General features: G+C 39.6%; 1 protein-coding gene across 4 annotated transcripts in view; it reads right to left on the bottom strand.

The window, feature by feature from the left end:
* Positions 1–13,130, bottom strand: part of klf12b (Kruppel-like factor 12b) — a 47,845-nt gene that overhangs the window by 5,080 nt on the left and 29,635 nt on the right. For all 4 annotated transcript variants that reach the window (XM_042427017.1, XM_042427015.1, XM_042427016.1 and 1 more), the window contains one exon: positions 2,913–3,070. In XM_042427017.1, coding sequence (XP_042282951.1) covers positions 2,913–3,070 — 158 coding nt within the window. The remainder of the gene's footprint in view (positions 1–2,912; positions 3,071–13,130) is intronic.

Raw genomic sequence — 13,130 nt, 5'->3', positions numbered from 1 at the left:
GCTCTGTTGTTGTTGTGTGTAACTTCTTTTTGCCAACTCATTTATCTTCTGTATGTAAAGCATATTTAAATAGCTTTAAAAGCGCCACATAAAAGCTTGTATGAAAATTAATGAATGGCTGGTATGGTAGAAAAAAGTAGATCCAAATTTCTAAAACACGGGGTGGCCCAGGGGTTAAGATGCCCACTATGAACTGCAACATCCCTTGATTGCGTCCAGCTGGGGACCTTTGTTGCAAGTTGGTTGTCTATTTAAAACAGGACAACATGCTCCTTTAAGTCTCTATGTTATAACTTGGCACAATAGCAACATACTGGATAAAAATTTGTAACTGCAGTCTGTTGCACTTTTGTTGATGCTAGACAATAAACAAGTAGTTGATTTCTTGTGTACAGGACTGTCTGTAAAAATATACTATAAAGATTTAGCAACATACAGTTATGATGTAGAATGGAATTGGGACGGCACTGAAGACAATTATAAGTATTTTTGCCAGCAGGTGGCAGTGCAGCCTTGCAATAGAGTAACTAAGGCAGTAGATGAGGTAAGAAGGCTGGTATTCTTATTGCTCCCATATTTTCATCAATCAAAGCTGGAAGCTGTTTTATTTCTCAATGTTATTCAATGAGGTTAATGACTGCTGAGTTATTTCTATCATTGACAAATTCTGGCATGACATTTCCTCTCCAATAAGTGGTCAATATCATTTTTGATTAAGTAATTTGTCACAGTTTGTCACTGCTTATAGCCCTATAGAAAAGTGTGTTTGTGCTTTTGCGTGCATGTCTGACATGACTGTTTATGTGTGTATTTACAGTGTACTATCATATCTGTCGTAAATCTGTGCATGTGCATAATGTTGTAAACAAGCACACAAAAGAAACCCAAGACGGAACAAAAAGAAGGTAGGGTTGTGGTAGATGGTCAACAGTTTATGTCTCACCAGTGACTGTCGACTGTGAAACAGTGAGCACCTTTCACACAGCGATAAACATGTGACTGCTGCACACACAGCAGATTGGCAAGAAAGAGATACAGTAGAAAGAGAAAACAAGAACATCTCTGTTTACTGGAGGGGTGGAGTAATATCTGTGGGATATATTTAACAGGGTTCTGTCAGCAGTGGTGGAGAGAAGACACTTTTCTTTGAAGTCTCAGATTGCAACTTGTGTTTAGAGTTGCACAGTTACAAAGGTGACACATCAGCATGTCAACATAACTGTTCCATTTGACTATGTAAAGTGTAATAAGTGGAGGAGAGAAAGTTCTGTAATTCACTGACAATCATGCTTGTTGTATTTTCTGTTGTCATTTATGACACAACCAAGGTCTTACTGAACCAATAATTAGAAATCCTCTTTGAACAAGACTGTGCCATGGCTATACTTCCTTTTAAATGTCTGCTACATTACTATATGTTCTACTACTATTTACTATTTCGGTTGTGATTTTGGGCTGTGGTTAACAAGATATGAATGTTGTATCAATATCAGTATATGCCTTTAAGCAGGCAATTAATTGAATTATTTATTGTCTATTTCTTTGCATTGACCTTTAACCTGTTAAACCAGATTTAAAATTAACTATCAGTTCCTTAAAACAACATTATATGACTATTTTACCTTAAAATGAACAGCCTCAAAATCATTTTGATGGTACACTGACTTGTAATAGGGAGAATGGCGCCTCTTTCATTCCCACTCCACGCCCCAAACTCCTGGTCTTGCACTATGTATCTTTGCAATCAACCGTGAGAAATAGTGGCTACCTGGCTAGTAGTTCCTGCTGCTGCTGCTTCATATTAAAAGCTTTCCACTGACAAACTAATTGAAGGCTTTTTTGCGAAGAACTTATAGGAAATTAAATATGTTTATAACGGAGTTAGCGGAGCTTCGTTAGCGGTGCTGTTCTTGAATAAAAACAAGTCGACACAACAAGATTTGGAGATATTTGGAGCTACTTGTTCAGCGGATCAGTTAGAAACACTGCAGAGAGGAAGAGTACAAGCAGAAACAGCTATAGTGAGATGTTTGACGAAGAAGTGCAGACGACAGGCTCTTAGTGCATTTTCAGCAAACAGCACATCTCTAACAGGTAGCCTAACCAACTTATTTTACCTTGCAGCGAGGGTACCGCACTATTGTAACGTGAGGGAACCCTATTTGAAGGGGAACAGACTATAACACTGTTGTGACATCCCTCGCTGTGCTTCTGTCTGATTTTATTTCTCTGATCATCAACATCTGAACCTACAGCAGCTGTGTGCTAAAATGTAGTTGCTAACAGCTAGAGTTATACTGACAGACTTAGATTACGATCCGCATCATCTTCACACACCGCGGAAAATACAGTCCGGTGGCTGCTAGTATGTATCTTAGTTCTGTTGATAACAATATAGTTTCATACTGGAGAGATAACAAGTGATTGTAATTCACCAAAGGGCCTATCAGATGAGTCAACTGTCACTTATTAACTGCACCCATCCGCATGTACCCATAGAAATGTTTTCATCAGAAGTAATCCGATAACCACTGAAAGCGATCAGGAAACAGTAAAATAAGGCTGATATCTGAAAATACAAACAGGAACACAGGAGAGAAATTTCAGGCATATCAGTGCAACCAATGAAAATGTTTAGTCGCACTTGACAGGTTTTTGGGCGTCCTTTTATCAATAGAATTAAATGCACCAGCGTCCTGTTATTATTACTTGTTGCAGCAGAGGCTGCTGTTGCTGCTGCTCAGCCCAGCTCAGCAGGTGTTACATAGTCTTGCTTTAAAGTAACTTAAACTCAAAGGTGGTTTTAAGTGCAGCACTAGAACAATATGACCTTGATTATATATTTATCAGCGAGTAAGAAGAGTGGGGTCACAAAATCAGTGTTTAAAACATATACATTCAGACCTACTGACCTGTATGTGTCCTCCGATGTGCTTTTAAATGGGAGCTTTTGGTGTACACCTTATTGCAGCCCTCAAAGTCACATCTGTGGATTCTTCTCTTTTTGGAATCTGGTGACTCTGACCTCCGGGGGCGTCGTATGCTGTCAATACTGAATGGGGACATGGAACTGCAACAGAAGAATAAGAATCAAGATAAAAGAATTATTGGATTGTGATGATCAGTTTACCCCACATCAGTTGGGTCCAAATCGATACTACTGTACAGTATATACTAATTCTAAGCAGGTTCGACAATGTGTTCAAGCTGGAGAAGTGAGAAAAGTACACTCAAAACATTCAGCATGCATATTTTTAAAGTCTTGAAATTGTGAGTGTGCAGTTGTGTTTCATGTACACTATTCTCCCATATTACAATGCACAGAGGAAATTGAAGAGCTACTCACACTTGATTAAAATTAACACAGAAACAGCAAAACATTTTTACAATAATGTTAAAAAAACATCAAAAAAAATGTTTTATTGGAGCTGTTTCATCACCAGTTTTTTCAACAGTGGCATTGTAAAGTTGCAGTTTGACTATGATTTGCTGTTTGTATAAAACTGTTGATTTCTTGTTTACAGGACTGACGGCAAAAATATACTATAACGATTAAGCAACATACAGCTATTATGTAGAATGGAATTGGGACGGTACTGAAAACAATTATAAGTATTTTTGCCAGCAGGTGGCAGTGCAGCCTTGCAATAGAGTAACTAAGGCAGTAGATGAGGTAAGAAGGCTGGTATTCTTATTGCTCCCATACTTTCATCAATCAAAGGTGGAACTGTTTTATTTCTAAATGTTGTTCAGTGAGGTTAACGACTGATCATCGTTCAATTCTGGCATGACGTTTCCTCTTCAATAAGTGGTCAATATCACTTTTGATTATGTAATTTGTCACAGTTTGTCACTGCTTTTAGCCCTGTAGCAAAGTGTGCTATGTGTGTATTTACAGAGTATTATCATATCTGTGGTAAATCTGCGCATGTGCATAATGTTGTAAACAAACACACAAAGGAAACCAAAGAAGGAACAAAAAGAAGGTAGGGTTGTGGTAGACGGTCAACAGTTTATGTCACACCAGTGACTGTCGACTGTGAAACAGTGAGCACCTTTCACACAGCAATAAACATGTGACTGCTGCACACACAGCAGATTGGCAAGAAAGAGATACAGTAGAAAGAGAAAACAAGAACATCTCTGTTTACTGGAGGGGTGGAGTAATATCTGTGGGATATATTTAACAGGGTTCTGTCAGCAGTGGTGGAGAGTAGACACTTTTCTTTGAGGTCTCAGTGTCTCTGCTTTGAATATTGAGAAACAGGTACGAGGGTGAAAGGGGAAAGAGGAAGGAGGAAGAGTTAGAGAGGAACAGTTACAATCGTGTTAGAGGGATTTGAAAGAGGAGGAGGCTGCCAGACAGGCCTTTCAGTGAACTGTCTCCACCACACACAAACCACTTCCTGTCTCTCTCTCTCTCTCTCTCTGTCTTTTAGCAAGGCATAGTTTGTCAAATGCAGATTCAAAGAAACACATACAATCAAATCACACACAAATACACAGAAAACACACACAGATCACCTGTTGCTCTTGGCTCACTGCCAATCTGAAGCTGTACAGGAAATGAGCACACGGGTCAGATATGAAGTTGAACTCCAAACTCCCTCTAAATTCTCTTTCTCGCTCACTCGCTCGCTCTATCAACAGTGTGTCTATAAGTTCTGACATTCGTGTGCTGCAACATGATGTAAAAAACTGAACATTTACACAAAGATGTGTATTCATAAAATTAAAGAGCACTGTTCAGTTTTCATTAGAAATGATTGATGAGTGTTGGAGCTATTTCAATGGTGGCCATTGGGTGGCGCTGTGGGTAGCCATGGTAGTCCAGTGTTTCCCCTATAATTGTACAGGCCTGGTGGGCCGCCAGGACAAAAAAAATTATTTTTTTAATGCCAAATGCCCATTCATTTAGAAATCAATAGCATTTGGGGGCGTCTCTGTTCAGTGCTGTTCCGAAACGTGAGTCAGCCTCTGTGTCATTGCCTGGGAAACTCTTGGTAGCATAGCTCCTTTAAAGAATAGGGCAGTGCGTAATGTGTGTGCCTAGCAAGTGAGTGGTTGAGCATGTGCTAGCAGCAGAAAAGTGGCAGTGAATGCGATCGGAGCAGCAGGAAAAGGTTAGCAGTAAGTTGTCAATCTAGCAGTAAATGTACAGTACAGACTACAGTGTGTCAGTTAATAAATGCTGCAGCTTCTCAAGACAAAGAAAAGTCATGTCTATTGTTTCCCCAACTGTTCGAAAAGGGCTCCAAGTAAGCAACAATGGGTGAGCCTAACCTGACACCTGACGAGGCTAAACAGAGAAAGGAGAAATGTGTGGCTGCTGAGTCCCTCCCAAGTTTTGCTCAGCAAACCACCCAAAAGCAGTCAACCTAGGGGAAACACTGTAGTCTACTTATAAGTGTAGGACAAATTGATACAGATGTGGCGCAAAGCAAAGTCTATGATTTTTGATCGTGAGGCAGGGTAAAGGTGGAATGTTTATTTTGAGAGATGTACTTTTTATAGTTTGAGAATAAATGGATTGGCATATCCGACTTTAAGTTTTTGGCTTTTGACAATTTCTGGTGACAACAGAGGATCAAAAAAGTCAACAATAAGTGCGTCAACAATAAGTCCAAAACCTTCCTCTGTATTATGTTATGTGCAGCAATGTTAAAGAGGCCATAATAAACCCCTTTTCCACAAGTTAACACAGTTCTCTGGGGTCTTAATAAAATGTATCTGACAAGCTACAGTCAAAATACCACAAGGATCAAGCACCACAACAGCCTTCTCATCCTGTCTAAGCAGCGCTGTTCTTAACAGCCGGTTTGAGGTCCTATCCCACCCACCTCACCCCCCTCTTTTGCAGGGTGTGCCGGCTACCATGGCAACTGTTGAGCGTGAACCCAAGAGAAACGTGGCTGCCAGACAAAACATAGCGGTGGAGCAAACACACCAAACACCCGGCGTTACTCGTGCAAGTTTGACCACAGGATCATTTGTGTTTATTCGCATCAAACAGCCAGTGAGCAGCAGCAGGCGCCGACTAGTCCCAACTAGCGCAGTGATGTTACTGAAGCTCAGCCTGAATTAATCCAAAATAAACTTAGATTTTGCTGTGATTTAATTGCAATAAACGGAGCAAATGGATGCCAAAATAACTACATCATGATGCCGAATTGTAAAAAGTCTGAATTCAGGTCTGTCCCAAAATTTTCACGCAAACCTTTAAAGACTGTGTTGAAAAGAAAAGTGCAACTTAAGGGGACTGCATGTATTTTCTGGAAAGATACACCAGGGGGCGTCCACAAGACCGTGTACAAAGCTGTTTATACATGAGTGCGGAGAGAGGCTTTGAAACAAACAAAGCCCTCCTACAAGACCATTTTGGCAATGAAACAAAGATCACAGCAGCTTATATGGAAAAAGTCCTCAACTGGCCTGCTGTTCAGGCTGAAAATGTTTCCTTGCTTTGGGATTATGCTTTATTCCTATGTGGATGCAACAACGCAGAGAGAGAGAACTTGACATGTCTGCTAATCTCAAGGTTATCAATTCCAAATTTTGCTTTTAAACTGAGGGAACAATTCAGAAGCATCGCATGTGATATTCGTGAAAAACAAAAGCGCAAACCAAACTTCAATGACGTTGTGTACTTTGTGGAACATCAAGTCAAGCTCTTGCCTGATCCAATTTTTTGGGGGGGGGATTTTTGGGATATTCAAACCACAGAATGAGGGATGTATATCAAAAGGGATGTTTATATAGTAAAATCAAAATTGAAATGAGACAACTTCGCTAAAAATGTCTGTGCCATTAACAAACTACAACACAAGGAGACAAAAAAACCACACGGAAAAGCGACATCAATTGTTTACTCTGTTTACAACGTCACTCTCTGGATGAATGTCAACAATTGGCCAAAAACAAACATAGTGAAAAAATCATCATTTTAAAGGAAAAAGGAGCTTGGTGTCTCAACACTGGGCATTTGAGCAAGAATTGTGATAAGCTCATAATCCTGTGAAAAGTGTAAACAGAGCCATCCAACAGTTTTACACATTCACTTCAAGAAAAAAATGGACAAGTCAGCGAACACCAATGGCATATACTCCAGTGAACCTGAACCAACTGTAAACAACACACTTGTGTCAACTCAAGCCTTTGGAAGCCAAACAGGGGCTGGTAGCAATGGAATACCCCCAATTCTTCCAGTTCAGATGAAAGCAAGACAAGGGAACAAAGTGACTCAGAGCTACATGTTTTTAGACAATGGGTCAAGATCTACATTCTGCTCTGAAGCTCTGATTCGAAAGCTGAACCTGACCAGGAAAAGATTGATTTGATTTGATTTGATTTGATTTATTGAACAGGACAGTGTGCAGTATTAAGCATAAATGATGCACTGCACCTGAGTTAGCTTGAAGCTAATTTGCATCCGTAGTCCATTATAATCAAAACATACAACAGCACAACAACAAACAGTACAAAGCAAAAACAAACAAACAAACAAACAAAAACACAAAAAACACCCTATACAAAATACAAAGCTACACACAACAGCACATCACATACACCCACAATGTCAATTAAAAATTAATAATGTAAACTAGGCTCAATGGTCACACAGCTGATTCATCTTTAATTGATATTTTAATTTGGCCTTGAATTCATTGATAGAACTACAGTTCCTCACATAATCAGGTAGGGCATTCCACTGAGTGGTGGCTTTCACACAGAAAGCTGAATGCCCAAATGCAGTGCGACGATATCAAAGATATGTTTGTTAACAATGAGTTTGTTAACAATGAGCCCAAAGACATCAGTGTCAACATACATTGTGCATTGTTAACATACATTCTACATTGTTAACACGAAATATCTAGCCATAATTGAAAAAGGTACTACAGTCTTCCAAATGTTTTCACACAAAAAACGATGCAGATGAGTACAAAAAAACATCATCAAAAGGGAAACCCTCAGAAAGTGGCCCTACCTTGATCACATTGACATCCCTGAAATCCATGCTGAAGTAGAGTTGTTAAATGGTACAAACGCTTCAAAGTTGCTGGAACCATGGAGGTTGTTAACAGCCAAGGCAAGGGACCCTTTGCCATTAAAACCCTACTGGGGTGGGTTGTTAGTGGCTCATGTGGGGATTGGAAAGGCAACCTTAATGATGACGGCTGTCATTTTGCCATTGTAAATAGATTATCTATTGAATCACTTGAGTAGCTATTGGAGTAGCAGTACGAACATGATTTCAGTGAAAGAGTTGCTGAGGACAAAGAAGAAATGTCAAGAGAAGGCAAGATTCATTGAAATTATGGAGCAATCTGTGAAGTTGCAAGATGGACATTACAGTTTAAAACCGCCATTCAAAAACAAAGAGGTTACAATGCCAAACAACTGATGTGTTGCTCAACAGCGTCTCATCGGAATAACAGAAAAATGGAAAGGGATGAAAAATTCCACCACGAGTAACACAGAATTTCTTGAGGACATCATCAACAATGGTTACACTGAAATGGTCCCACAGGATGAATTGTGTTGTGATGAGGACAATGTGTTTTACATTCCTCATCATGGGGTTTACCACCCATGCAAAGGCAAGTTGTGGGTTGTTTTTGACTATGGCACCATTCAAGGACCTCCTTGAATGATCAAGTTCTGCCCGAACCTTACAAGTTCAATAATAGTGCTCCTAAGATTCTGACAAGAACTCATTGCCTTTATGTCTGGTATAAAATCCATGTTTTACTTAGTCAAAGTCACAGGGGAAGACAAGGACATTATTCGATTCCATTGGTGGAGGGAATTTGACCAACGAAGTTGCAGAATACAGTATGACTGTACACCTATTTGGAGTACTGTCGTCTCCCAGCCATGCTTGCTACGCTTTGATGAGGACTGTAGACGACCACCAGGGCAGCTTTCCAGATGAAGTGATTGACAATGTGCATATAAATTTCTATGTGGATGACTGCCTGAAAAGCTCACCATCTGTGGAGAAAGCAGTACAGATTGTTAATGACCTTTGTGACCTTTGCCAGAAAGGAGGCTTTCATCTTACACAGTGGATCAGCAACAGTCGTGAATTCCTGCAAGCAATTCCTGAGAAGGACCACTCTAAAAATGTGAGTGAGCTCAATTTAGACAGAGAAAAAGCTTTGGGGCTCCAATGGTGTATGGAAAGACACCAAAGAGGGGACACCTTCAACTTCCACATGGACTGCAAGGAACAGATAGAAGTCAACAGGGGATTTTATGAGTTGTCAGCTCAATGTATGATACCTTAAGGTATCTTGCATCAATTACTCTTCCAGCTGAGCAGATTTTACAAGTTGTGCAGAAAGAACTATGGATGCAATAGAGAAATTCTGCATGTCCTAAGACAACAATAGATCAATTGGTTGAGTGACCTGAAAGTGCTTTCAGTGTTCTGAGGGAGCAGGTGCTTGAAACCACATAACTTTGGACCACCTGTCCACACCCAGTTGCACCACTTTGCTGATGCCAGTGAAGGGTATGGCACGATAACATACCTGAGGTTACAGAATGAACCAGGTGATGTACATGTTTCTTTCCCTCTTGGAATAGTGACACCACTTAAACCAGTAACCATCCCTCATTTGGAGCTCACTGCCGTAGACAAGATGGTAAATGCAGTATTACAGCTTCAATTGGAAGAATCCTGTTTCTGGACTGACAGCAGCACAGTCTTTAAATATATCAATAATGAGAACAAGAGATTGCGAACATTAGTGTGCTAACAGAATAGCTCACATTAGGGAGGCATCAAACCCAGCACAATGGCAGTATACCCACATGACAAAATCATGCAAACGATGAGTTTAGAGAACTGACGGTCCACAAGCTTCTGAACAACAAGACATGGTTATGGGTCCAGAATTTTTGTGGAAAGTGAAGCAAACATGGATGCACTGCAAGGTAGAGTCCTGTATTGATGAAGGTGATCCAGAGGTCAAAAAGGAGATCTGTACAAGTGTACAGAACAGCAGTGCAACCAGTCATCTCAGTTGCATGGATATTGAAAGTAAAGAAGGCTCTATTGGAATTGAATCAAAAAAGGAAGCATCTTCTGTTGGATGCCCCTGCGGATCTCAATTACATTGACCTGAAGATGTTGAAAGCCAGAGGCTCAGTGGGACAAGGTTTGACAACTGACACCTTGTCAATAGCAGAAAATGCTATTATCCAGTTCTGGCAAAAGGAAATATTAAACAGTGAGATTTTTGTACTGTTGTCCTGAAAACTTGTTCTACAACCCTATTCTAGGAGATGGACTGCTAAGAGCAGGCAGAAGGCTGTCCAGGACTGCAATGCCAGAGAACAGCAAACACCCAATCATCCTGTCAAAAGATCAGCACATCCACCTGTTAATTCTCAAGCATGTTCATGAACAGATAAGGCATCGCGGGAGAAATTGCATCCTCTCTAGGTTGAGAGAAAGGTATTGGATCACTCACGCCAATGCAGCCGCAAGAAAAATCTTGTCTTGTTGTTCAGAAAGTTGTGCTTTTGTTCAAAAAGTTGTGCTTTTTGCAAGCATCACAAAGGAAAAAATGTGTGATGAAAAGATGGCAGACCTCCCCAAAGAGAGAACAACTCCAGACTTGCCTCCATTGACCAACGTGGGGGTGGATTACTTTGGGCCCATTGAGGTAAAGCAAGGATGTTCCTACTGTATGCGAAACGTTATGGAGTCATCTTTATGTGTATGGCAAGAAAAGCAGTTCATTTAGAAGTGGCAAATTCACTGGACACAGTGAATGAATGAAATTATACCTTGCTGGTTGCACTACAGGAAAGGCAAAAATGGAATGAAACAATACATAGTCTTGCAACAGCAGACATAATTTTGATCGCAGATGCCCCACAAAATTCTTGGATGATCAGAAAGGTAATCAAAACTTTCCCTGACAAATCAGGTGTAGTCAGATCTGTTCAAAACTGTGTCTATTGTAGAAAATGGTGAACTATAAGTATGAAAATGTGACATGTTAATCAGAGTTTTTAAAAAGGGGGCTTATTTTTGTTATAAGGTAATTCAACATTTTGAAAATGATTTAATTTATTTTATTTTTAATTTTAATTTACATGGCTCCATGTGTATACGTAATTGTGATTGTTATGTCTTGTACAATCATGAACAATTAGGGCTAAATTGTGTTGGAGCCATTTCAGTGGTGGGCATTTGGTGGCGCTGTGGGTAGCCATGGTAGTCTACCTATAACTATAGGACTACTTTTTGACCTTGAGGCAGGGTAAAGGTGGTGTGTTTATTTTGAGAGATGTTCTTTTGATGTACTTTGAAAATGAATGGATTGGCATACCTGACTTTAAGTTTTTGGCTTTTTGACAATTTTTGGTGACAACAGAGAATCCAAAGCACCCATACTGGAAGTACGCCATCTACACTGGAGCCACACATACATTACTAACCAAAACAAACAGTGCGTCAACAATGAGACTAGTGGGGCATCTACTGATCTAACAACTGGAGAAATCTAGACTAGCATCTCAAATCTGGGGAACTGTAGGCCTGTGTGTGTGTGTGTGTGTGTGTGTGGTGTGTGTGTGTGTGTGTGTGTGTGTGTGTGTGTGTGTGTGTGTGTGTGTGTGTGTGTGTGTGTGTGTGTGTGTCCAAGGGAGTGAAAAGGGAGAGGAAGGATTTATAGTGGAAACACTCTGAGCTCAGACATCTAGCAGATGAGGCGGATGTTTACATTCTGACTTCATCCATGAAGTGACTCCATGATTATGATATAATTTAGGAAGGTCTGAGAGCTATGGCTTCCAAAACAAAGAATGAACAACGACTCATTACTCATCATAAATTAATTAATTAATTTAATGCAGTATAACTTTTTCCTCTGCTGGTGATAATTCCACCGTCATTGCTGCTTCATCTCAAAAATCAGATTCCAGATTTCTGTTTCAGTCACCTTCTGGTATTTATAGGAAGTTCAAATTGCGAGACAAGCAAATGATTGAGTGATTTCCAATCATTGCAGAAACACAGCTGTTACACACCAGCACTAACCAATAAAACAAAGGTATAAGGTTACAAAATTCAAAATCCACTTATATGACATTTCAATGATCCCTGTGAGGAAATCAGGTCACTGCAGAGAAGTAATGGGATTCAGTGAGAGAAAATAAAATTAAAGAATTAAAAACAGTATATTTAGTAACATATATAGCGATAAAAATTTAAATATGAACAACTGCAAGCTTATATAAATGGAAGTAGTGCTAAAAGTATTAGCTGATGAATCAATTAGTTCGATAATCAGTTAATTGTTCAAAAATACAATTTTTTCTGATTTCAGCTTGTGCCAATGTGAGGGTTTTCTATTTTTCTCTGTTTTATATCACTGTGGTAAACATTTTAGAGGTTTGGACTGCTGGTTGGAAGAAATTTATAGGACATTTATTGATTAATCGAAAAGAAAAAAAAAGTAATCAACAGATTAGTTGGTTGCAGCCCTCAATGCAAGCAGGAATTTCAAGATTTTTTCCATATTGCCATTTTCATGTTCAAAAGCCTCATACCTTATCTTCTGAACATCTCCAGCGTTGTCATTTTAATGCTTCTCTGTAGGTTGAGAAAATTCCGCAACTACTGCTTAGAAAGATGCTATTAGCAGTGTTAAGTTGCTATTTATGTTAGCAAGCTAACTGTATGTGCAAATGTAAAAAGATCACTTTGTTCATTCTTGTTCAATTACTGCATTTAAACCAGCAAAATCCACAATTCACAACTAGAGATTGGCCAGTTCACACGTATTTATCATTAGAACAGTTAAGCTTAGGGGTTGTCCTTTGATCGCTGGTTCAGCTGAATAATCGTCTTAATTAATGAGACAATGACAAAAGTGTTAAAATCAATAGAAAACAATAAACACAAAGCCGTGAGAAGGGTGTATTTGTTCATATAACAACACATCTCTCTGATCTTTAATACTGTATCTCCTGCTATATGTATTGTAGCTGCTGTGTGAGAATCAATTTGTTGTATTTTCTCATGTGAGCCCAGAGGCAAACTCACACTGCCTTGAACCCTGTGTCACCACGGCATCATGGCTGCGTGAATGTGTCTGTTTGTGTCTCAC

The sequence above is a fragment of the Thunnus maccoyii genome, chromosome 11 (genome assembly GCF_910596095.1).
Source record: "Thunnus maccoyii chromosome 11, fThuMac1.1, whole genome shotgun sequence".
NCBI lineage: Eukaryota > Metazoa > Chordata > Actinopteri > Scombriformes > Scombridae > Thunnus > Thunnus maccoyii.
Note: the sequence above shows the minus strand (reverse complement) of the source record. Positions and strands in the feature narration are given on the sequence as shown.